This window comes from Perca flavescens, chromosome 23 (assembly GCF_004354835.1).
Source record: "Perca flavescens isolate YP-PL-M2 chromosome 23, PFLA_1.0, whole genome shotgun sequence".
Classification (NCBI taxonomy): domain Eukaryota; kingdom Metazoa; phylum Chordata; class Actinopteri; order Perciformes; family Percidae; genus Perca; species Perca flavescens.
The window spans coordinates 23,618,251-23,642,407 of NC_041353.1; the positions used below are offsets into that span (position 1 = coordinate 23,618,251).

At 40.0% G+C, this 24,157-nt stretch overlaps 1 protein-coding gene across 1 annotated transcript; it reads right to left on the bottom strand.

Annotated features, from left to right (window-relative positions):
• Positions 1-3,045: 3,045 nt before the first annotated feature.
• On the bottom strand, positions 3,046-20,712 carry LOC114550545 (deoxynucleoside triphosphate triphosphohydrolase SAMHD1-like). Its single transcript, XM_028571355.1, has 15 exons — positions 20,485-20,712; positions 20,134-20,249; positions 18,925-19,019; positions 17,374-17,538; positions 17,198-17,298; positions 16,894-17,008; positions 16,368-16,459; positions 16,115-16,230; positions 5,847-5,980; positions 5,040-5,088; positions 4,550-4,683; positions 3,860-3,955; positions 3,603-3,707; positions 3,383-3,520; positions 3,046-3,102 (listed from the first exon to the last, which is right to left on the bottom strand). The coding sequence occupies exons 1-15, from the start codon at positions 20,664-20,666 to the stop codon at positions 3,046-3,048; spliced, it is 1,695 nt and encodes a 564-aa protein (XP_028427156.1). The 5' UTR covers positions 20,667-20,712.
• Between the last annotated feature and the right edge of the window lie 3,445 nt (positions 20,713-24,157).

The window sequence follows — 24,157 nt, forward strand, 5'->3', positions numbered from 1 at the left end:
ACACAGCCTCGTACTTCGTAAACAGGTGTTGTACTTGTGGACATTGTGAAGCTATGGCCAGTGAACAGGAGGGTCTGTGTTGCACGGAATGAGACCTGTTGGGTCGCGACACCCAAGAGACGCTGTGTTTTGTACAGTCTGAAGATTTTTCCCCTCTCTGATGAACAGGGCTGTACTTGAAACTTTTTTCCATGTCCCGAAAATAAATTGGAGACGGTGACCCAGACAGACAGTTATCCACTGAGTAAGTAGCTACACTAGACAAGTTATGTTTTACATAGATGTGATTATTTCAGATACTGTATATTGAGCAAATTGCTTTTGATTTTAGTTTCCATCGCCAGCTGTAAGTCAGCTGTTTTCCGAAGTACGATGCTCTGTTGCGGCATAGCTCTCGCTCTCTCGTAGCCCTTTCACGGAGCTCCCGCAGCTCTTCGTTCAATAAACTGTCTGTACGCTTACAAAGTTCTCAATGCTTTGGTTAGAATATAAGGACCCTCCTTATGCTACTGTTGAAGTGTGGTGATATTTTGAGCCTTTTTAGTGGTACAAATTTTTATTTTTACTTTCCCTGTGCCCCGAATACTAGCATTGTAAGATAATCAGCGGTCCAAGCTAGCTTCTTTCAAGCTACAAACACATTCGATTAGCATGAAAACATATCCCAGAGAACGACAGAGTGGGAACAAATCTGTTATTAACCCCTAGGTTCGTTTTGTGCCGGAATTGCCCTTTAAGTGGACACTAACTGACGTTTGTCACAACAGGTTCTCACACCCATCTCGTAAAATATGGACGCTTGGTCAGGTGCCTTTGTTGTTCTTATTGACGCTAAAAGTCTCCTTTAGCGCTTTAAGTAAACACGCTTGGTCGGGACTGTCGCCGTCTCTTTTGACGCAGTTATGTTAAGAAAAAGGTCGTGGGTGGGCTTCCGTGACACGCAGGAATAACGGGACAGTTGGGTTTAGGAAAGGGTCGTGCGTATGTGTACGGTTCTGTGACACGTGGGAAGAACGGGTCGGTTAAAGAAAAAAACGACTATAGAAAACGTGACAAGCGGTAACAAGGGGGACGCGAACCCCGGTTTTCGCCCTTACATACTACTCGCTAAATCCTATCTAACTGCTGCTCTCCCTGGTGCGTTATACAAACACGCTGAAGGACGCCTTTTTCGTCGCATCAGACACTGACAGTCACTGCCAGCCACTGACAGCCACTGTCCAAACGTCCTTATTAAGTTCGGAGTGAAAACGGGTTGTTTGTCAACTGACAATTAACGTTCCCTGCAGCTTGTTTCGTCCCTGCCGACTGCAGCTGTCTTGCTTAATACTGGACCAGAAATTGTTGTTCCCATAAGTCACTCAGACACAAAAACATAGGAAAGTACGATCCAGGTTGAAAAATACCCTTGTCAAAGTTAAACATATTGGTTAATCTTTGCAGCTTTAACATGGTGTATTATATTTGAAAAGATACTATAGATGGATGTTGAAGAGTGTGCATGTGTGTGTCTGTATTGCATCAGGATGATGTGTTTCTGCTAATATCCTGTGACATGGATCATTTTATGATTTTGTCAATGTTGGGCAAAAAAAAAACTGACTCAATAGGACTGGCAAATTTCCCTTTAATCTATCTTTCCCTTCAGGATTGATTGCTTTTCCTTTTATCATCTTAAGGCCTTTCGTTGCTAATACACATTTAAAAAATCCCAGCTGAAAAACACAAGTGTTATGATTTCATCTGTGCGACAAATTAAACCACACAAGGACAAACAAGAGTTTTATTCCAAATAGAGCAGGCACAATCTGTCATCAACCTGTTTAATTAGGGATACAGTTAAAAGGTTCTAATAGATTAGATTAGATAGGTTTCCCTTTACAGCCCCAAATATATATTAATAATCTAATACAGTTTCACTCTATGAGCAAAACACAACGATATTGAAAGTTTATCTTAATCACACTCTGATGGTACATTGAACAAAGCAAGTTGAGCTATATAGTATGAGTACAGTGAGAAACAGTGATATAGGCTAGAGCAGGGGTGTCAAACATACGGCCCGTGGGCCAGAACCGGCCCGCCAAAGGGTCCAATCAGGCCCACTGGATGACTTTGCAATTTTGAAAATTGGAGATAAGTAATTATTCAAAATTTACCACTTTAATCTCAGAGAATATCAGAGTTCTTTTTCCGTAAATGTGCAACTTTGATCTTAGAAATTCTGAGTTTTTTCTATGAATATTATCCCTCTCTCCCAGGTCTGTAACATTATTTTTTTCCTACAACGGCCTTAAAACACCGTCGTAGCAGAAGAGACTTGCATTTGCCGACATCAAGCTGACAAGAAACTCTGTGGCAGATACAGTCTCTGATCTTTCTGGAGTTGTTTTGTGGTCCGGCCCACTTGACATCAAATTAGGGGGATGTGGCCCATGAACTAAAATGAGTTTGACACCACGGGCTAGAGTATACTGTTATCATAATGGTTATAGTAATCAGAATTATTATTTTATTTGATAGATGCAATACAAAATGAGTCAGAGCTTCCCATATATAATCAGATTATCACATCACAATCACACAATTTTACATAAAAACCAAACACCTTAATAATATTTAAAGTCCCTAAACCACAATTTAAATATTCACTTTAACTCCATTCCATGTGGGTAGTGCTTTATAGCATGCCCTGATTATAAGGAATACACACAGAATACACAGAGAAGCCTAAATGAGACTGATAAAAATCAATTATCTAAAATATGCTTCAGTTTAGACCAAGACATTTAAAGTGTGTTTAATGATCAAACAAAGATATGTGTTCAATGTTGAACAGGGCTCTAAAGAAACTGAGTATATGACCCAAACATGCAGTAATGTATCCTGGTACTCTGAAATCATTTGTTTTTGGAGAAAAGTAGTGTCTAGTACTACACTGTGCTTATACTCACCTTATAGAATCAATCATAATGAACCTATAAGTAGCAGGGAGTGTTTGATTTTGTTTTCTCACTTTTTATCTCCATTTTCCAAAATGTCTTGTCAATTGTTCTGGATATTTCCCACAGGGATGACTTCCGGTGTTTCAATTTCTCCATACTACATGTGAATAAAGACAGAGAAGTGTTTAGAATATTAACAAGAGTGGTTCAGAGTGGGAGATTTTTCAGCTAGCTAGCTAGCTAGCTCTTTTGTTTTATGTGACAGTGATAAGGGTTAAAACAAGCTATGCACCACCTTGGGCTTTAGTGAATTGTTACAGGCCTATTTTCTTAGATTTATAGACCAAACTCTCTTAGTTATTGTTTAATAGAACTTCCATCCTGAGAGCCCCACACAGTACTTGTCCTATATATAACAGCATAGATCTAAATATTACCTGAGGTTCTGGCAAGCCCTTCTGTTTACACCACTGTTCCAGGTGCATCCTGGCAGCCTCCACACTCTGGTCATCATTCTTCTTACTGTAAACCCCGATCAGCTGCTCAGAAAAGCATGCTGGGAGAAGCTTGGACACCTGACAAGAATGACAGCAGCATAGAGATGAGAATAATGACATAACAGAGGCTGCCTTACGGAGTGATTGATTTAGTTCTGACCTGGTCTCTGGTGATGTTGAATGCTTTGTCAGGGTTTATCTTGTTGTAGAAATACACATTCTTAATGGGGTCCTTGTCTTTCATTCCATAGTCAAAAGTAGTGTCCTAAAGGAGAAGGGGGAGAGAGAAGTCTGTTTTTATATTCCCAGGTAAATTATACTAATGGAGGAAAGCAACACCTTACAAAATAAATGATAATCAACAAAACCCAAGATATAAAAAAAAATAAAGTAAAAGGAATTAGACTAAAAACTCACTAAAACTACAAAGTCCTCTGGTTTCAGCGTGACACCCCCATCGCCTCCCTCAGGGACGGCTTCAGCCAATTCCCTTTCCCAACGACGTTTCCTCTCCTTGGGGAGGGAGGAGAAAGGGAGAGAAGTGTGAGGGACATGAGATTGAAAATGTTTTCAAACTTGACAACACACAGTAAGAGTATGTTCCCATTTAAGCAGTTCAATATAAAAACATCATCTAAAACAGCGTTTTTCTCCTCAGCCCAAAATGGAGCTGTATAAATCTGTATAAATCTTAAAACACCAGAAAATGTGGACTAATGTGGTTGTTTTTACGATTAAAAAGTTTGCGCCAGCCTGCAGTCTAACTGACATTTGATCCTATGATTTTGTTCACACTGCTATCACATTCTCTGATCTTCATCATCTAATCTTGATCTTTTGTAGTAGCCCACATGAAATCCATGTACAACACCTCTAGAGACAATGTAAAATTATAGAGAAAACAGAAGAAAAACAAAACAATGTGCACTCATCAACCACAAGATGACCATAACATCAAGCTCTGTTATAACAAAATCTAATCTTAACAATAATTTTCAATAGGCCTATCTGATGAGAATATTCAGTGTTATCATAGCCACGGTGAAATAGATAAGGTGTCAAAGAGAAGTTAAATGTAATACAGGCACACAGAGACATAGTTCATACCTCTGAAAGTTTCCCTGACTCTCGGAAGCTGTCGAGGGTTTGAGAGATGGCTTTAGATAGTTTCTGACATGCCTCAGCCGTGTCTTTAGAGCAAGGGTTGAGTTTTGGATCAAAATTATGACCTTCAGGACAAACTGAGTAAAACACAAACCAAAGAAAAGGTTACAAAATCATTCATGGGGATTCACAAGTAAATACTTGACACTGTAAACTGAGATGCTCACAAAACTAAGCAATATACATATGGGATGAAATTACTTTTCTTCATTATTTCGTTTTTATTTCTTCCTTCATTCATTCATGAAAGCTATCTCAATCTGGCATGTATATTTATCATTACAACTTTGTTACTTACAGAATTGGGTGCCATTCATCATTTATATGTACATAATCAAAAAGGGATGCCTTCGAAACTTCAGCAAGTGGCTTTTACTCCCAATGTACCATTTACTAAACACCTCCACCAAACACCAACAACAGCTTTTGTTACCATTCTGTCTGGCTTGATCCAATTCCTCTTTCCAACCGAGAATCTTCTCCTTAAGGAGGGAGGAGAAAAGGTGAGAGACACAAGATTTAAAATGCCTTCCATCTTGATAACTCACAGTAAAAGTACTTCCACTACTTAGTTTTTCAGTTATGGTTCTCTGTACACACTAAAATAGAGCTTTTCCAAAACTGACTTCAGAGTGTATGAATCTTAAATCACCAGATATATGTAAATATCAACAACTATATTGTGACTCTGGCTCTATTAAGGGAACAGGAGGGGACTGGCAGGGTAACCAGCAGTGTCTGTAGTCCAGTCACAGACGGGACTCTAAGGCAGCAAAGTTAGAGGACAACTAGTCATCTCGATCTAGTCAGACAACGTAGTGACCATAAACAGCACCTTACCAGATGTTGGCTCTGATGCACAGTTTTGTTATTTAACAAGTGTTTAACAAAAAACTTTTTCACTGTGGGCAGGGGTCTCTATGAAAATGACCTGGAAATGCTAATGTGGACGCAAGTCGTTTTCACACAAAAAAATCTGTTTTCTTGTAGATGTAGTCCAAGCAACATTTGATCCTATGATGTTGTTCCCACTGCTATCACATCCTCAATGTACAATAATAGAGACGACAGTAACAAGCAATTTGAAATTATCAACCACTAAAGGAGCACAGCAGCTATGTTATATCAAAACCTGTTTTTGTAATATTCAGTGTTATCATAACCTCAGTAAGAATATACAGTATAATGTGTCAAACAGAGGTGTGATGTAATAAAGGTACACAAAGACATTAATGCACACCCTGGTTGGGACTTGTCTAGGCTTGGTTTCACCCAGAAACCTGTAGTGATCTCGAGAGATGATCCTTTCTAGAATCTTCTTTGCCTCAGCCAGCTCCACGGAGGAAGAGTGGAGTATTTGTTCAAACACATGATCTACAGGACAAACCGAGTGAAAGACAGCTGAGTTAAAACCATACACTGTATAGAACAAACCAAAGAAAAGGTCACAAATTCATTCATAGTGTTTTACTAATAAATATTTGATTGTAAACAAAGGCATAACTCAAAGAATTATGCAATATAAATAGGCCTATACAATAGAATTACTTCATTAATTCTGTTCTTGAAAATGTATGTGTCAGAATGTGACTTTAGGTGTGACTTTAGGCAGCTTTTTAATTTTGTTCTTAATGTAAAATGTTTTGGTTAACTACCCAGTTTGAGTTTTAGTAATGTGTATTTTTCATTTGGTTTTATTGGTAGATGTGTTGCATGTTTTAAGTTATTATTTGCATGAGGTTGTGAATTTGCTGTGTTTTTTCTGATAACAGTTATTATTTGCATGAGGTTGTGGATTTGCTGTGTTTTGTTTCTAATTGGTAGATTGGGATTATGAGAAGCAGCTGTGATTGCCTGGACCACCCCCCCACAACTCATGATTGGCCACAGGATCTAATGATGTGGTTATTTAAGGAGGATAAAACCGGAGGACAGGAGGACAAGTGAGGGCTGTGACCGGTTGCAAGGGAGTTGTGTTTTTAGTCTTTTTTCCTAATAATAATTGTTGTATTGCTGTGCAGAAGGGACCAGATGGATTTTAAATTATTAAATTATTGAAGAAACCATCCTGTGGAGGCTAAGTTTTTTTAACAGTGGAAACGCCTTGTGTTGCTGGTAACAGCAGCAAGCTGATTTTGTTTTGGGTGCATTAGAAGGGGAGGCCAAGCGTGAGCTACAGCTTGTGAATCCAAGAGATAAAAACACTGGACAGCAAGTACTGGATATCTTACAAAAACTGTATGCCAAACCAGCCACTAAAGCACAGCTACGGACTACATTTTTTAATTGTCAACAGCGACCCAGTGAAAATGTAAGCAGTTTCATTCTAAGATTGCGAGAAGTTTCTTTCTAGATGGCAAGAACAAGACGAAGATGGAACTGAAGATGATGGGGATCTGTTGCTTGACCAGCTAATGGTTGGTTTACAAACCGGACCCATAAAGCAGGAACTGAGCCGCCAGATGTGCCGGAATGACAAGATGACTTTCAAAGCCACCTGCAAAGACAACACAGTCTCACTCCCTACTCGTCAAATGTATGACGCATGGTCAAGGACCCTGGCGTCAAGTTTCAACGAAATAGGGGTACCCTTGACGTTATTTTTCGACGAGGGGGGTCCGTCAGATAGACATTCATGTTATTCCCTCACCGTCGGATATCGACGAAAGAAAAAAACACGCCCCCCGCCCCTTAACTCGAAATCTGTGACAGTTATTGTTATTTTTAGCCCAATAACCGCTGTTTTAATCAACAATATTCACGAGATAGTATCATGGTTTATATGTATTTCTTTTTATGTTATTATTTCGGTATATTTCGGCCAGGGAAGCTGGATTGCTTTTTTGTTGATTTATATTTTTTTAAACTATAATGCTACATCTATCAACATTTATTTAGATGTTATCATTGTATTCATTTCTTTACTTTAATAATATTATTTCGGTCTTATTACCGGTGAAATATTACAGTATAGGCTAATACAGAACATTACGATATGATCCGAGCAGGAAGCATTCAAAGCCGATAGGCCTATCCTACAATGCAATGCGGCCATTCATTTCAAAGAATCGGGCAGCGATCAGCTGGTCTTTAACGCCAGGATCACTTCAATATACATATATACAGTCAGTGGTTGTGTCACCAGCAACAACACGTTGCTCAGTTTTGTTCCTGTAAGTTATGAACCATAATAACGTTTAAACGAATCCGCGGAAAACTCCGGAAGTGACGTAGTACGTCCCGCTCAGCGGATACGAAGATAAAAATATATAATATTCGTAATATTGATGTTTTTTTCTAACGTTGTATTTGAGGAGTTAAACAATAAAGATAGTTATAATAATAAAATACAGTTTCATGTATTTGTCTCATATATTATTATTTTCGGCGGCGGCCGGCGGGCGTATCAATCTGAAATGGAATCAAGCCATTTCACGGCAGACAGCAGAAAGAGGAGCCGAACGAGTCCCCCCACCCACCCAAGAAAACTACAAGTGGTCAAGCTTTGTAACAGCTTCTGTGGCGTTTCTTATGGGAGTTGTAGTTTTAAAGTATATTGGTATATTTATCATAAGTAGAAGTTGGCAGTGTATAATTTTGGATACACCCTGGGGTTTTTTGGGATGGAGAACATACTGGTGTCATCAGATTTTAAAAATCGAATCGTTAAATAGGTGAAAATAGCTTATTACCATATTTGACAGTGCTTACAGTAGGTAATTTGGTGACCATATCTACATGACAGCTGAGGTCCAGAGCTTTCTATAACAGCTGGTTTTATGTGTGTAGAACCTTCTGTTGCTAAATGACAGGCCTTCATACATGTACTGGGTTCAAGGTTCAGAGGTCAATATTTCAAAGCAGGAGTAATGTATCCTCTTCAGACTGACATATGTTACTCTCTAGGTTGAGACCTTTCCAACGATGTGTTTGCTATAGTCCTACGACAACGTTTTAATTTTTACACATCATGGAGACCACTTAGCAGGAGATACTTTATTGTCCCCAGAGGTATATTTGCCTTGAGTTCAAATGCTTCACAAATAACACTTGACATATTGTTTTATCATGCAGCTGACATACTTAAAATAAAAAACAACATGAACAAAGTGATATAGGCTAGACTGAAGCACATCACACAGCAACAATCTATTGCTCATCTTTCACAAACAGTGACAAGAGCAACACAACCATGCTTCATATCATGAAGCTATTGCACCTCCCTCAATCTCAAGCAACATTATTTAAAGTTTTAATTGAGGTAGGTCCAAATTAGGCCTATATCATCATCAACGTTTTTATAGTTTAGAAATGTTAAGTTTACCCATATCTTCTGCCAGAGGATAAGAGCTCATACTTGGCATGGAGAATAAAGATAGAGCAGACCATATTCTGTGTGCTTGCCTGGAGAGACTGGTTTCTATTCCTCTACACAACCTTCATGAGAGTCATAATAAAATTCTCTGTAATGCAGCCTTGTATAACATAAACCATCTGATTCACACACTTTCAACACGGGCCTTCCAGCCAAAGGTGCATGTTGTCCATATGAACACCATTGGGCCTATAGGAGCAGAGCCGATGGATTGGTTCATCATTTATGACCTCTAATATCCTCTGACCCAGCTCTATCTTGAGAGTTACCTCAACTTCAGTTTCAAAGGGAGGGGGTCAGCTTTTCTTAGACATGAGTGGGGGGGCACCAAGGAATAAAGGTTGGGAACCACTGCTCTGACCCATGTCATGACCCTTTTCTCAGCTTGTGAAATGGTTGAATGAGATGTGTGAGTTTTGTCTTTGTGCAGTAGTGCTGAGGTAGAAGTGTGCCAAAAATGCCAAAACACATGTTGTATATGTATACATACCCAAACAAAGCTATATACATCTTACTCAGTGAACAAAAACTTTGGTAACAATCTGCTTATCCTTTTAATTTCCTGAAAATGCTTCTTAAAACTAGTCCCTTCTTAATTTTGAAAAGGTATTCTCAGTAAAGGCTACAAAGGTTAGGATGGCTACAAGCTGTAACCACGGTGATTGATATGAGGATCATCTTCTGAATATAATAATGAATATGTTAGGCCTACCATAAATTGATATTTCAAAAAAGTTATTTATTTAAAACACCTAATAATGCAGTGTGATTTTAAATCAAACTAAGTCCCACACATAAATATACTTATGTTTTTCCCTTTTAGTCTTTGCTATTAATATTCATCAACTGCAAAATTAGAAAATTGCGTTTTTAAATAACTATGTATGGAAAATAAAATAAAAAAATGCTTCTCTTTGTATATTGTTTTTCACAACAGTACAATTCAAAACAAATGCAAATTAGTCAAACAAGCCATTAGGCTGTATTTCTAAAGACTCAACTGTAGGTTTTTTATATAGTATATATAAGGCAAAAAAAAGTGCTAAATTTTGTTAGGCCTATATATTTTTATCTTCGTATCCGCCGAGCGGGACGTACTACGTCACTTCCGGAGTTTTTCGCGGATTCGTTTAAACGTTATTATGGTTCATAACTTACTGGAACAAAACTGAGCAACGTGTTGTTGCTGGTGACACAACCACTGACTGTATATATGTATATTGAAGCGATCCTGGCGTTAAAGACCAGCTGATCGCTGCCCGATTCTTTGAAATGAATGGCCGCATTGCATTGTGGGATAGGCCTATCGGCTTTGAATGCGTCCTGCTCGGATCATATCGTAATGTTCTGTATTAGCCTATACTGTAATATTTCACCGGTAAGAAGACCGAAATAATATTATTAAAGTAAAGAAATGAATACCATGATAACATCTAAATAAATGTTGATAGATGTAGCATTATAGTTTAAAAAATATAAATCAACAAAAAAGCAATCCAGCTTCCCTGGCCGAAATATACCGAAATAATAACATAAAAAGAAATAGGCCTACATATAAACCATGATACTATCTCGTGAATAATGTTGATTAAAACAGCGGTTATTGGGCTAAAAATACCAATAACTGTCACAGATTTCGAGTTAAGGGGGGTGTTTTTTTCTTTCGTCGATATCCGACGGTGAGGGAATAACATGAATGTCTATCTGACGGACCCCCCTCGTCGAAAAATAACGTCAAGGGTACCCCTATTTCGTTGAAACTTGACGCCAGGGTCCTTGACCATGCGTCATACATTTGACGAGTAGGGAGTGAGACTGTGTTGGCAAAGAAGCTCAGGCCCTGGAAACAGGAGTTGCAAGATGAGGAAGATGCCATCTTGTCTCAAAGGGTCTCTGTTCCAGCTTCACGGATCACCACTACATCCAGCATGGAACGATTAAAGGGCCAGATACATGCTGAACTGCAACAGGAACTGATGGGAGAAATGAGGAAGGAAATGATGGAGCAGATGAAAGCCCTTTCAGTTAACCTGATGGAGGAGGTAAGGACGCATCTCTCGACGAGGGAAGTGTTTCCAGCCCCTAACACCCTGCCTATAGACTACAACACATCCGCAACCCGAACCCGCTATGTGAGACAACGGCAGGCAGACACAATGGCACAAGCCTACCAGTGGGACACCCAGGGCAGACCCATCTGCCGAAATTGTGGTGCAGTTGGGCATGTTCAGCGCCACTGCTCGCATCGACCATCAAGATCTCAGGATTTTTGATCTCCCCTACAGCTGAGGGCCGAGCAGTGGGGGCAGCGACTCATGATGAAAGCCCACATTACAGTCAAAGTCTGCCTTGGTCTGTGAGTGTCCTGATGTTGTCATTAAAATAAATGGATGTTCTATACCTTTTGTGATGGATACAGGATCACAGGTGACATTGCTGAGCCAAAGCTTGTTCAGGAAGTACTTTTGAAGGAACTGGCGTGACCAGTGCCGACGATATCCCCTGGATCACCCTGCGTGCTGCCAATGGTCTGGAAATACCCTATGTTGGCTATGTTTTGGTTGACTGTACAGTAGGAAGTGTTTGTGTTCTTGGAAAAGGTGTGATAATTGTCAATGATGAATGCCTGGGACCACACAAGGGCATACTTGGCATGAACATTATTAAACCTGTATGGTCTGCTCTCATTTAGGGGAACCACCCAGGACTGTCGGCTTTCAAAACCACAATGCCTCCTGTGGAAGGTCAGGTCTGGGCTCGAGCATTTGCAGACTGCCAGCGAGTTGCTACCAGAGGTTCTCCTCCACCTTACCAAGGTGTGGCAAAATTACGTCGACAGCAACCAATCATCATCCCACCCCAATCTGAGATGATCTTGTGGACACAGGTATCTGAGGGTGCAACTAATCTGTCTTGTCATGTGATTGTAGAGCCTCTCCCTGACAATGACACAGAATGGCGTGTGGGACGGACCCTGGCCACACTAAATGGAGAACGTATGCTTTGCAGGATCTGTAATCCCAACCCGTAACCAGTAGAGGTCCCCCAGCGCCGGCCATTGGCCCAAGTGACACAAGTGGCCACAGCTGATATACGAGGAGAACAAGATCTGACTCTAAACAGTGTGACGCCAGATGTTGTGGAGGTCGCGGTAAGGCGGGTTGGGGCCACCGAGGGAGTAAATGATAATCCGCCTCATCCAGTGTTGCCCTTACAGGGAGAAGGACTGACTCCTGACCAAGAGGGGGAAATGACCAGCCTGCTACAGAAGTGGACAAAAGTGTTTTCAAGCCATGATGAGGACTTTGGCCGTACTGGAGTAGTGAGACTACAGGAAGTTGAATACACTCACGCATAAAGATGCCTATCCTCTACCCCGTATCGAGGAATCATTGACTGGACTCAAAGCTGCTAAATGGTATTCCACACTAGACCTGGCAAGTGGCTATTGGCAGGTAGCGATGGACCCCTCTGACAGAGAGAAGACTGCCTTCACAACGCCCTTTGGCCTGTACGAGTTCAAACGGATGCCATTTGGCCTGTGTAATGCCCCAGCCACGTTTCAAAGACTGATGCAACGCTGCTTGGGAAACATGGTAAATTACTCACTGTTGATTTATTTGGATGATGTGGTGGTGTTTTCCCCTGATTTCCAGTCATGTGTTCCACCTGGAGGAGGTGTTCCAGCAGCTCCACCAGCATGGACTAAAGCTGCAGCCTAAAAAGTGCCACTTGTTTCAGCGGCAGGTGACTTATCTGGGACATGTTATCAGTGAGCAAGGGGTGGCTACTGATCCAGCTAAGACAGAGGCAGTGAGAGACTGGCCAGTACCCCAGACCAGGGATTGAAACTGAATAGCTTTGGCTTTCAGATCGTTGAGACAAGGACATGTGTAGAAATTCCCTTGGGATGTGAGAAATTATAAAGGGCATTTTTCTTTGGCCCGATAAGCTATGGGTCTTCAAGCTGCCACAAGCCACATCACCAGTGTGGAGTTTAACTGAAGATCTGGAAAGAACAGGGGAGGAAATGTAAACCCTCTTCTAATCTCTAGTGTTTACAGGGGCCAATAAATTGTGTTACTGTGCATAGATTTAAGACAATATGACGTTAGGTGTTTTATCAGGTGTACAATGCTTCTAGGGTTCAGTTTTGCATGTCATCTACAGTGAGATGAACATATAAAGGTGACCAGCAGAGGGAGCTGTTGGACTAGATAACGTGGAGCCCCACGCTGCCACATTAGCAGTGTAAAGTGCTTGATTTCAGGTCCAACATCTGTACAATTACATAGTTTCACCATGTAGGCTTGTTGGTCTGCCCAGACAGTGAAGCAGGTAAAATCTTTTCTTGGTTTTGCTAGTTATTATCAACATTTCATACCTGCCTTTTCCAAGATTGCAACACCATTAAACATCCTGACTCATGGTACTGCAGCACATGAGAAGAAGACTGCTCCAATTAACTGGTCCTCAGAGTGCCAACAAGCGTTTGACCAGTTGAAGGGAGCCTTACTGAATGCACCAGTTCTAGCATCTGCTGACTTCTCTCTGCCTTTTAGGCTATATACAGACGCCAGTTTTGAGGGCCTGGGAGCAGTGCCAGCGCAGGTACAGGGAGATAAAGAGCGAGTAATCGCCTATGCCAGTCGCAGCCTCCAACCAGCAGAGCGCAATGACCAGAACTACAGCTCCTTCAAGCTGGAGCTGCTGGCCCTTAAATGGGCAGTTGCAGAAAAGTTTAAAGATTATCTCTATGGTGCAGAATTCACTATTTTTACAGATAACAACCCTTTGGTGCACCTTGAAACAGCCTGGCTGACTTTAGGCGTGACTTTAGGCAGCTTTTTAATTTTGTTCTTAATGTAAAATGTTTTGGTTAACTACCCAGTTTGAGTGTTAGTAATGTGTATTTTTCATTTGGTTTTATTGGTAGATGTGTTGCATGTTTTAAGTTATTATTTGCATGAGGTTGTGGATTTGCTGTTTTGTTTCTAATTGGTAGATTGGGATTATGAGAAGCAGCTGTGATTGCCTGGAGCATACCCCCCCCCCCCCACAACTGATGATTGGCCACAGGATCTAATGATGTGGTTATTTAAGGAGGATAAAACAGGAGGACAAGTAGTCTTTTTTTCCTAATAATATTTTTTGTATTGCTGTGCAGAAGGGACCAGTTGGATTTTAAATAAATTATTGAAGAAACCATCCTGTGGAGGCTAAGTTTTTTTAACAGTGGAAACGCCTTGTGTTGCTGGTAACCAAGGACCTCACACCACTCCGTGACATATGATTATTCTAATAAACTACTACTACCATAAAATGAATTTTATCTAAACAATTTTGATAAAAGTTAGCTCAATCTGGCATGTATATCACCTATTTTAACTTTCTTAGTTACAGGACCGGTTGTCATGTATTATTTCAACCCAGTCTCATGGCAGTTCGTGAAATGGTCATGTTATTAAATCTATTGATTCGTGTTCACGGGGTCGTTTTTGTCGTTTGTTTCGTGGTGGCCAGGACGAAAATGTAAACTAATGTATTTAAATGGGAAGCATATGTCGTGGTCACAGCACGACTACGGTAGTGAGTAGTATGAAATGCTGAAAATCTGCATAAGGAGGTTGGGGTGGTGGTGGATGGGTCAAACAATTCCGGACTTTCACCCCAGAGGCCTGGGATCGCATCCCGCGTGTGCCGTTTTGTTCCCCTGTTAACCGTCCCATTATTGTCGTGCATCCCCCGCAGCTGTGTCCCGCCGTGTCAGGCATCCTCCCCCCGCGGCCTTTTCCCAGCGTGTGAGGTGTCCTTTCCCCGTTGTTTTTTATCTAAACCCAACCTGCGCCATCCCGTTATTGTCGCTGAGTCTCTATCTGATCTGTCAGAGGGAGAGCAGGAGATGGTTGTGAAGTTTAATGTTGGTAGTCCCCAGAGAAGAAGTTGGTCATTTCATGGCGCAGATTAGAACCCAAATTGAAACGTAAGCAACTTGAATTTACTGAATGTTAGAACATTATGTCAAACTGGTCGTTATTACTGTGACTTATAAAGTGTCAGGTATAGTTCCATCATAGTGTCAAAAGAACGTTAGCTGACGTTGTTGTTCAGAAGCTAGATCAGAGATGATCGGCCAATGAAATTACTAATTTAGCATGGGGGTGCGGGGGTTAACACTTTTGCATGGGAGGAGGAGGGTCGAGCGCTTTGCCTGAAACGACAACTGACAGCACAAGGAGAGAACAGATTTATAGCAGAGTTGTAAGGCTGTGATTGGCCCTTGAATCTCGTGGCCAAGTCTGATTGGTTTAACTGACAGCGTCACTTCTTGAACAGCTGATTTGATTTAAGAATGAGTAGTAGTTTACATTTTCGTCCTGGCCACCACGAAACAAACAACAAAAACGTCCCAGTGAACAAGTATCAATAGATTAAAATAACGTCCCCATGAACACGTATCAATAGATTAAAATAAAGTGACCATTTAACGTAGCCTACTGCCATGAGACTGGGTTGTACTTTTAGGACAATATGCCCATCTGTTGTTGCTTGATGAGTTTCAGTTTGCCATATGCTCCCAACATATTTTTTGAGCATACAGTACCAGTAGGGACCTTTCAGCTTATGCTGGAGAATATTCTAGACAGTATTTGTCATTGTTTTGTTACAATAAGAATAAACATTTGCATAAAGAAAGCATATTTGTCTGCTCCCATATTGATAAGAGCATTAAAACTTGAAAAAAATCTTTTAAAGTACAGTTACAACAGATAAAAAAATGTGTGATTAATTTGAGAGTTAACTGTGCACAATCATTGATTAAATACCGCGATTAAATATTTTAATCGATTGACAGTCCGAGTTGTAACTAAACTGCTAAAGTAAAGCTGGATTTGTGGTCAACCGATGGTGTAGGTTTTGATTTAATGTTCATCAGCTGCTTGCTAATGCATTTGTATGCTAGCATCACTAAAAATAGTGTGCTTTCTGCCAAAATAGTACGACTGTGGGCCTCAATAGTTGATCTCCTTGTGTGCCGGTAAGCACTTAAAATCCTTCGAATGATTCAGAAAATAGTCAGTTGTTTTTAATGTCAAAACACAAGCTCACAGCACACAGTGGTATCTACAGACCTGTCAGCTTGGTGTAGGCCTCCATGTCACTTATGGCTGGGGAGAGAGTGAACTCTTTCCCTTCTAAGCCTTCAATCTTGATATGCCCGTCTGCTTTTAAAAAGGCCTCTGCAATCCTGGATGACCATACCCAACATATTATCACATTTATGCATACCACACAATAGAGTGAATTATGAAGCAAATGAAATAATCTGCATCAGAAGAAGCTAATTGTTGTTAGAGGCCCAACGTGGGAAGGTTAGCTACTCACATATACTGCATGATCTTGTTCACTTTGTGCTGGCAGGCTCTTCTGTGGATACAGTTCCTGGTGTAGAACATGTCATACAGATTGGCCACCTCCTGTTTAGAGGATTGTCTATAGTTTAGTCATAACTAATAAGGCAAGGCAGCTTTATTTATTCAGCACATTTCAACAAAACAATTCAATATGCTTTACATAAAACATTTACGGTGGCTGACAGGGGACAAACGCACTGCAACTTAATGAAATACAAGCAGATTAAGAAAACTGCTTCATTAATTCTACAACACATGCGCAGCATTTAGCAAATGCGCAGCAAATACACACAACACAACCAAATACACATACGTGCTGCAAATACAGAAACGATGAAAAAAGAAAAGCACACAATCCCCAAAAACAAATGCAACTAAGAGAATATAAAATAGTTATAATACAATAAGACAGGTATAGAATTAAAGCATGAAGATAAGATAAATAGATGCTGTTTTAAAATTGGATTTAACAAAAGCAAGAGTGACGATGTCAGCACCTTGTCTCTACTGCAGATGTGATTCAGCCCGTCTTTTTCCACTTTAATCACTCTGGTTAACTGTATGAAGCGGAGATGGTCAAAGTTGTTCTTCATGCCCAGGTGGTAGCAGTCCCTGAGAAGAGACAGAGTGAAGAAATGGGTAATGGACTTCTTACTTTAAACTAATCAAAGCTACCTGGAGGATGCTGCATATTGTTTATGTAATCAGGATCAGGATTATTATACATGTTCATGAGAAAATAATCCATAGTAGTTTATCACTCTGCATCAAGCTCTACAGTAGCTGTTCAACAAGCCCCACCTGGCAAAGTAGTCAAACTTGTCCACATCAATGCCGTTGCTTTTGTTGGCCACGATTTCAAAGAGGAAGAATTTGTCCTCTGTCCGACCAATCTCTGACCACTGTGGAGATGAGAGCATATTAATGGCATTATAATCAATGATGATGATGATACTGACTGATTTCACTCAATTTACACAGGCAGGACTGACCTGGGCTGCTTTAGGGTCCTTCAGTCCTTCAATCATCTTTTTGATGAAATTCACATCATTGGGCAGAATCAGACCATAGTCCTCCATCTCCAGCTCCAGATTATTAGATTTCACCAGATGGTCAAACATCTCTACAGAGGCTTCTTCATGCTACAAGATACACATTATTAATGTTATTATGAGACTTAAAAAAAAGACATAAAAAAGTAAAGAAAGTTGAAAAACAAAACAAAAAAGCTCTTATGATCCTCTGCTATTCTGCCTGTTTTGCCCTTTTCTCCACGTCAGCCTGTATAGCCTTTTCTCCTCAACTGAACTCCAGATGGAGTGGTGAAACAGAAAAGACTTCTCATGATCCTCTCAAGCCTGAGCCGTGTTGGTACAAGGTTGTTCTGGCTGAAAGAACCAGACCGTCTGACACTGAACCAGCAGAGACCCAGAACCTCTCTCTTCTCTCCTGTGTGAGCCCAACTTCTGCCTAAACACTGAACATTCTGCTGTTCACAGTGTAGTTTCTGGACTTCTACAACAGCCTCTAGTTAATATGAGTACATGCAGTTTTAGTGGTACCAAATATATGAATCACAAGTGTACATACCACCAACCCTCCATAGATTTGGTTTCTACAAAAGACTAATGATACACATACGTATAACAATAAACACAAGAATACTCATTTAATGTTAACGTACATTTTATTAATCACTGCACATGAATAATATCGCAAAATACCAGGAATGCCACGGCTAATTGTACTCAAGGGATTTGAAGTTTAATTACTGAGCTGGTAGGCAGGTTTTGTTGCTATTGGACAGAGCCAGGCTAGCTGTTTCTATTGGCTTCCAGTCTTTATGCTAAGCTAAGATACTGGCTGATGGCAGTGTTGGGAAAGCTACAGTACTTTCAAAGCTTTGCAAGCTCCCAATTACTTCACACTGGAAGAAGTTGGAAATCTAGTTAACTAAAGTCAATTAAACTACTTTGTATAAAAAGAAGAGACATTGACAATGTACATGTAATACAACATTTAACAAAACATAAAACACAAAAGTGAGTGGCAACTTCAGTTTATTGCAAAAAGTGCCCACTTGTTCCCAGGTCATGTTCAAGTTCAGTTTTATAAGTTTTACTGTTATTTATTTAGTATCTATTATTCAGGTCTATTATTGTTTTATTATATTTATCTATTTATCTTCATTATTATTGCCGTGTCTGCCACAATTATTCCATCCCACCCTACTAAGGTTCACTGAACATGGAAAAACCAAGGACTGAGGTATGTGCTGGCACAGATCAACGATTAATTTGATTAATGATTAAATCATTTTTCATTTTGGCTCACAAACAAACAAGCCAGCACTACATTACATTGGCTCTTTTGTTTTGCTGCAACCTTGACTGCTAAACACAAACCTGTTGTTCATGTCTTTGCTAATTAGTTCCTGTTTGTTTTCAAATTATTTTCTACCTTAATGCAGGCCCTGGCTGGTGGGTTATTATATCACACATCAGACAACACAAATAATAATTTCTTACCGTCCACGTTGCCATTTTTTCACCTAGTGCACCTGCTGGACGTTTTGCTTTGGTTATGAACATTTGATCATACAGATGGGAAAAGGGTCCATGTCCTAGATATGGAGAAATAATATAAATTAACCTAATGAGGATTGTATGCAAAGTGAACTGAGGTAAAATATGATGTGAACCGTTTGTAGATCTAGTAAATCTTACAGGCCTGTTTTGTGTTTTCTGTTGATGCAAATTCAACATTTCTTCCATGTTTATTTGTTGTCATTTTCCCAGCATTATTTTCCATCAACGCAACAACATAGGGTCAAGGAGCATAACCATTTACATTTCTAAAAGGCATTTAATCTGAACCATCTGCAGGAACTGTTGCATTTGAATCGGCAGCGTTAAAATACAGGACTTTCAAGCCAGGGAGCAGAGTTTGCTTCCCAAGGGGAACTAAAGAGTTTCACCCAGGAAATGCGTGTTCCTTGGGAGTGTTTTAATCCAAACCACAATATTTTCCTAATCTTAACTGCTCGTTTTGGTGCCTAATTTTAACTTTCGTCGCGGCAAAATGCTCATATTTTGTGGACTAAATTTAACCGTAATCTCCAAAACGAGCGCCAGCTCCGGGTGCCCTGTACCCGTCTCAAAGTCATCTATTTTCGGCTAAACACATCTACTAACTGCTGCTGATACGACCGAGCTGTGACGGAGGTCCATGGCCTGCGTCACAAAGCTCTGTAGCGGCTAACTCGGGATTTCCACCAAATGCAGAACGGCTGCGGCCATGACTGACAGCTGTAGTCACGAGGATCCACGAGATCTCGCGGAAACCTAATGACTCCACCACCGTTCCGGAGCGGATCCGCAGACGGTGGAAATTGGGGGTTAGACAACTAGCAACTGCCGCTCGGCATCATGGAGCTCGTAGCCAGCCGGGGTCACATGACCACCTGGTGTCACGTGACAAGCCGGCAGCCTCCTAATTTCTTAGGATATCATCTGTTTTGGTGTGCATACATTTTCGTATGATTTCATACGCACCTGTTCATGAGAACGCATTGCATGTTCACATGCTGCCTCTCCACAAAATAAAAACTCATGTAAACATAGACATGGTATGATGCACACAGGATAAAGGCTGAAAACGTAATTTTAATCCCACCCAGTAATAACCATTTAAAACATATGACATGATGTTATAGTGAAAAGGTGTGTATCACTCACCCAGGTCATGGCAGAGACCAGCAATCTTCACACAAAGGACGTCTCTGTCATTGATTTTGAGTTCCGGCTGCCTTGTACGCAGAGCTTCAACAAGTTGACCTGCCAAGTGTGCCACCCTTTATCACCAGACACAATACACAACAATAAAAAACTCATGAAACAATTACCACACAAGTATTCTGCTAAAAAATGGAAATATGAACTTGTATTATACCTGTACTGATGTATGCAATGTTTTTACTTTGGTTTCATTGATATTATTGGTGCTTTACTGCAAACTAGTCTTAAATTAATTTAGATTGTGAATACCTTAAGACTCAAAACTATTTATCTGATACCATACCAACATACCCAATGGAGTGTTCAAAGCGGTTGTGGGATGCTCCAGGGTAAACAAAGTAGACCCCTCCAAGCTGCTTGATGTTTCTCAGTCTCTGGAACTGAGGTGTGTCGATGATTTTGATGAGAAGTGGGTGTAACTCCACCGTCCCGTGGATGGGATCATTGAACACCTGACAGAACACATAGAACATAAACTCAGTCCAAGTATGACCCAAAAGAGTCCCAGTAAACCCAGCTCCAGTTCTCCTGAGGGTAGCTGTGATCTAGCTAGAGAATGAGAATAGGAAAATGTTCTTGCATGAGGCCCAATGAGCCCAAACATTAATTCAAAGCTCCAAATGAATGGGTTAATAACATGCTGATGGGACCAATTAGCACCTGGTAAAAAAAAAAATAGAACAAAACTGCGACATCGTCTATTTACCCAAAAGTTTACCAGTAAAAAGACTCCTGAGTGATCAGTGAACTAATTTTTTCATACTGCAATCTTCCTCATCTTCATTGTCCGTGCCTCTGACGTCTCATCATCTTTTGATGTAGACTGGCAATAGATTCAACAAAAGATGGTAAACATATACAATCTTGACTTAGTGATTGTGTAGGTTTGCTGTCTATTCTATAAGCTCTTCAGCTTCCCTGTTTAGTCTTCCTCATCTCTCCAGTCCTGAAAATGTAGTGTGATGTACGATTAGGCTCGATATCTTACCTTATGGTCCATCTTCAATTTCTTCTGTGGTGTTTCAGAGCTGTCAGACATTGTATCTGCGTCTACCCGATGTTAGGACAGTCCCACGAAATAATGTTCTATCACGTTGTTTATACAGCTGATCAGGGCAGACCTGTACAAAAATAACCCAGCCTGCCTGGCTTTTATATCTTCACCACACCTATCAGATTGGTTCCTGCCCTCATAGTGAAATTCTTTTGTAATTGATTACACAAGCAAACAAAAACATTTCAAAAGAACAACTAACATACCTGAAACTTAAATACAGTTGCTAAATGAAATGCTAAATTAGTATTCTGGCCATCATATCATTATCACCACTGTTTGCTTATTTAATGAGAGATCCAACAGTGTTTCTGCATGACAATGTATAGTCTACAGTTCAGTAGTTAGGAATATTCTCTCACTTTGACAGCTGCCTCAGGGTCTTTATGCAGGTCACTGTCAGGAGGGGGGACATCTTCCAAAAAAACCCAACAGTGTTGCATTACCTGCTGTTTAGGCTGAAATTATCTTATTTAGTATCTCTGTCTTTTCCATTCTCTGTACCAGGTCCCATCCAGGTCTTGGACTTCTTTTAGGAAGACCTTTTATAGTCAAACCATCCATCTTTATTTCTGTCAGAGTAAGACATGTCATTGGCATTATTAATATTTTGTACATGTTTTGGGACCTGTAATATAACTTCTGACAGATGCTGCTACATTTGTTGCCCAACAAGCCCTAGCAGGGTCCGAAATTAACACTCGCCACTCACTTTCTGTTTGGCGAGTAAATCTCAGAGGGCTATCCTACATGGCAAGTCAATATTTTACCAAAATAGTACCAATGCTAACTTTGCATTAAAAGTGTCATAATTTACCAAATGACACTTAAAAACAACAGTCATGAACACTCACAATGATAAAGTTACCAAAAGTCTTTTATATCAGAATTATTGGTTTCTTAAAACCACACTGCCCCAAAATAACTTGGATGCATTTACATTTTATGGAAACCATGTAACGTTCTTTGCAGGTTTTATTAAATTTCGTAGCAATTGAATTTTTTTTTTTTGAAATGGTTTAAAAACAGTATCCATACTAGCTGATCTTTGATATAAACCAGTCTGTGATTCACTCAACATCCTCTGATATTTGCTATTAGTCAAAATAATTCATAATTTCTGCTTTTTTTAAACTCAATAATTCAGAATAATGTCATTTGAATTAGGTTTATTGAACATGAATTCAAAATAACGTTAAAAAAATGCGGCAAAAGCATAAAAAAAGTGGCAAAACTATAGAAAAATTAACAAAAAAAAGTTAATTTTCCATTTTCACCTGGACGGACAGCAAGTTCATGGTTGACAGGAAGACAACAAAAGGGTTAATTACACTGATGTTTATAAGTAATTCACTGGACTCATCAAAGAGTTACAGTTACAAAGTAGCTCCCCAAAACTGCTGAAATGTTATAGTCCGCAGTGAAGGCCCAAAAGAAAATTATAAATAATAAGCATGAGAAAGTTGCTTTGTCCAGGAACAGCTGATACTCCCAGTTCAACTAGATTTTCTTAATTTCATACTCAATCTTCATGCCAGTAAAGCCTATTATAAAGAATTTTAGAGAGAGCGCCCAAAAGAAAATTAAAAAGTAAAAATAGACACTGCTGACTATTTAAATGCAGTGTTGGCCAGCAACAACAGTCCTGCAGGTAGGGCCAACCAGTCATACAAGATTCAAACAATAGATGTTCTCTTTTTAAAGAGCCACATGCCATCATGCACCCAAACCCTAGTTAATTACACTGATGTTTACAAGACATTCACTAGACTCAAAGGGAGAGAGTACAGTATGTGCAGAGGAAGAGGAGTAAAACGGAAACATAAAACATTATTTTGTAATTCTGTAACATTCATTCATCACTCATTGTCAAGAGTATTGCAATTTACAAATTACAGCAGTTACAATTGCAACTCAAGTGGAATCTGCTGTTCAGCAAGCTAAAACGTTGCAGCTGCTGCAGTGCAAGCTGTACAGCCCCATTTATAAGAAATACAAACGGCAAACTTGCCCAAAGAAGGCTGCCATGCTAGTGCTACGTCCTCTCATAGCTGTTTCAGATGTGGTTCTGAAAAACATTTAGCTAATTTCCCTCATTGCCCTGCAGCCAATGCAACGTCTTGTAAGTAAAGTTGAACATTTTGCATGCGTTTGCTGCTAACTCAAAACCAGTGATGAACATGAGATAGAGCTGTCTACACTGACTGTGCTGTACTTGAGAGACCCCTGGCAGGACATCTGCTTCCTGGGTTCATCATGCTAGGTTATAGGCTACATTGTTTACAGTCAATATGTTGCGTGAGTTTTCAACCAACAATCAGATGTGATGTTAGTGAAAGTGAAATTTGTCTTATTTTGTTATTAGATGATAAATGAATGTCCCAATTGGTTAATGTAATTAACTTTGCATTTAAAAAAAATAGCCTAATGTTAGTTTTGTGTGCTTAAGTATGCCTTCACAACAAAGATGACTGAAGAAGAGCGAGAAAGAGCTCAAAGAAGCAGCTAAAAGATCTGCAGCTTTGCAGAGCTGGATTAAAACTGTCAGCAGACCAGCTGTGAGAGAAGCATTTGATAATGTCAAGCAACCATCCTACATTATTCATTTAATGTGAAGTTGGCCTATTTTATCAGAAGCGTTTTCTTTAAGTTGGAGTAGGCTAATAACTCATTAAAACAAATATTTCATTTAATAATAAATACACAGTAAAAAAATATTCTGTGCCATGTATAGCATTGTGAATTAGTTAGTTACCAGTCGGCTGGTGACCTACACAAGGAAAATAACTCCTGTGCTTGGATGCATACACGTCACAGTGAGTAGAGGAGTTATGACCTCCTCATCCACGTTCTTTGTGGTAAAGAAGGGCACCCTTCTCCTAGGAAGAGATCTCATGGCTGCCTTAATAA

Bases quoted from the DNA above. Each gene is read 5' to 3' on its own strand.
- LOC114550545 (XM_028571355.1), bottom strand. From the start codon at position 20,666: ATGTTCTATGTGTTCTGTCAGGTGTTCAATGATCCCATCCACGGGACG. The intron at 17,299-17,373 runs GTAAATTGAGTG...TCATCTCCACAG, and splicing joins CCCAGGTCAGTCCTGCCTGT to TGGTCAGAGATTGGTCGGAC. The intron at 4,684-5,039 runs GTAACAAAAGCT...TGTTTTACTCAG, and splicing joins GGATCAAGCCAGACAGAATG to TTTGTCCTGAAGGTCATAAT.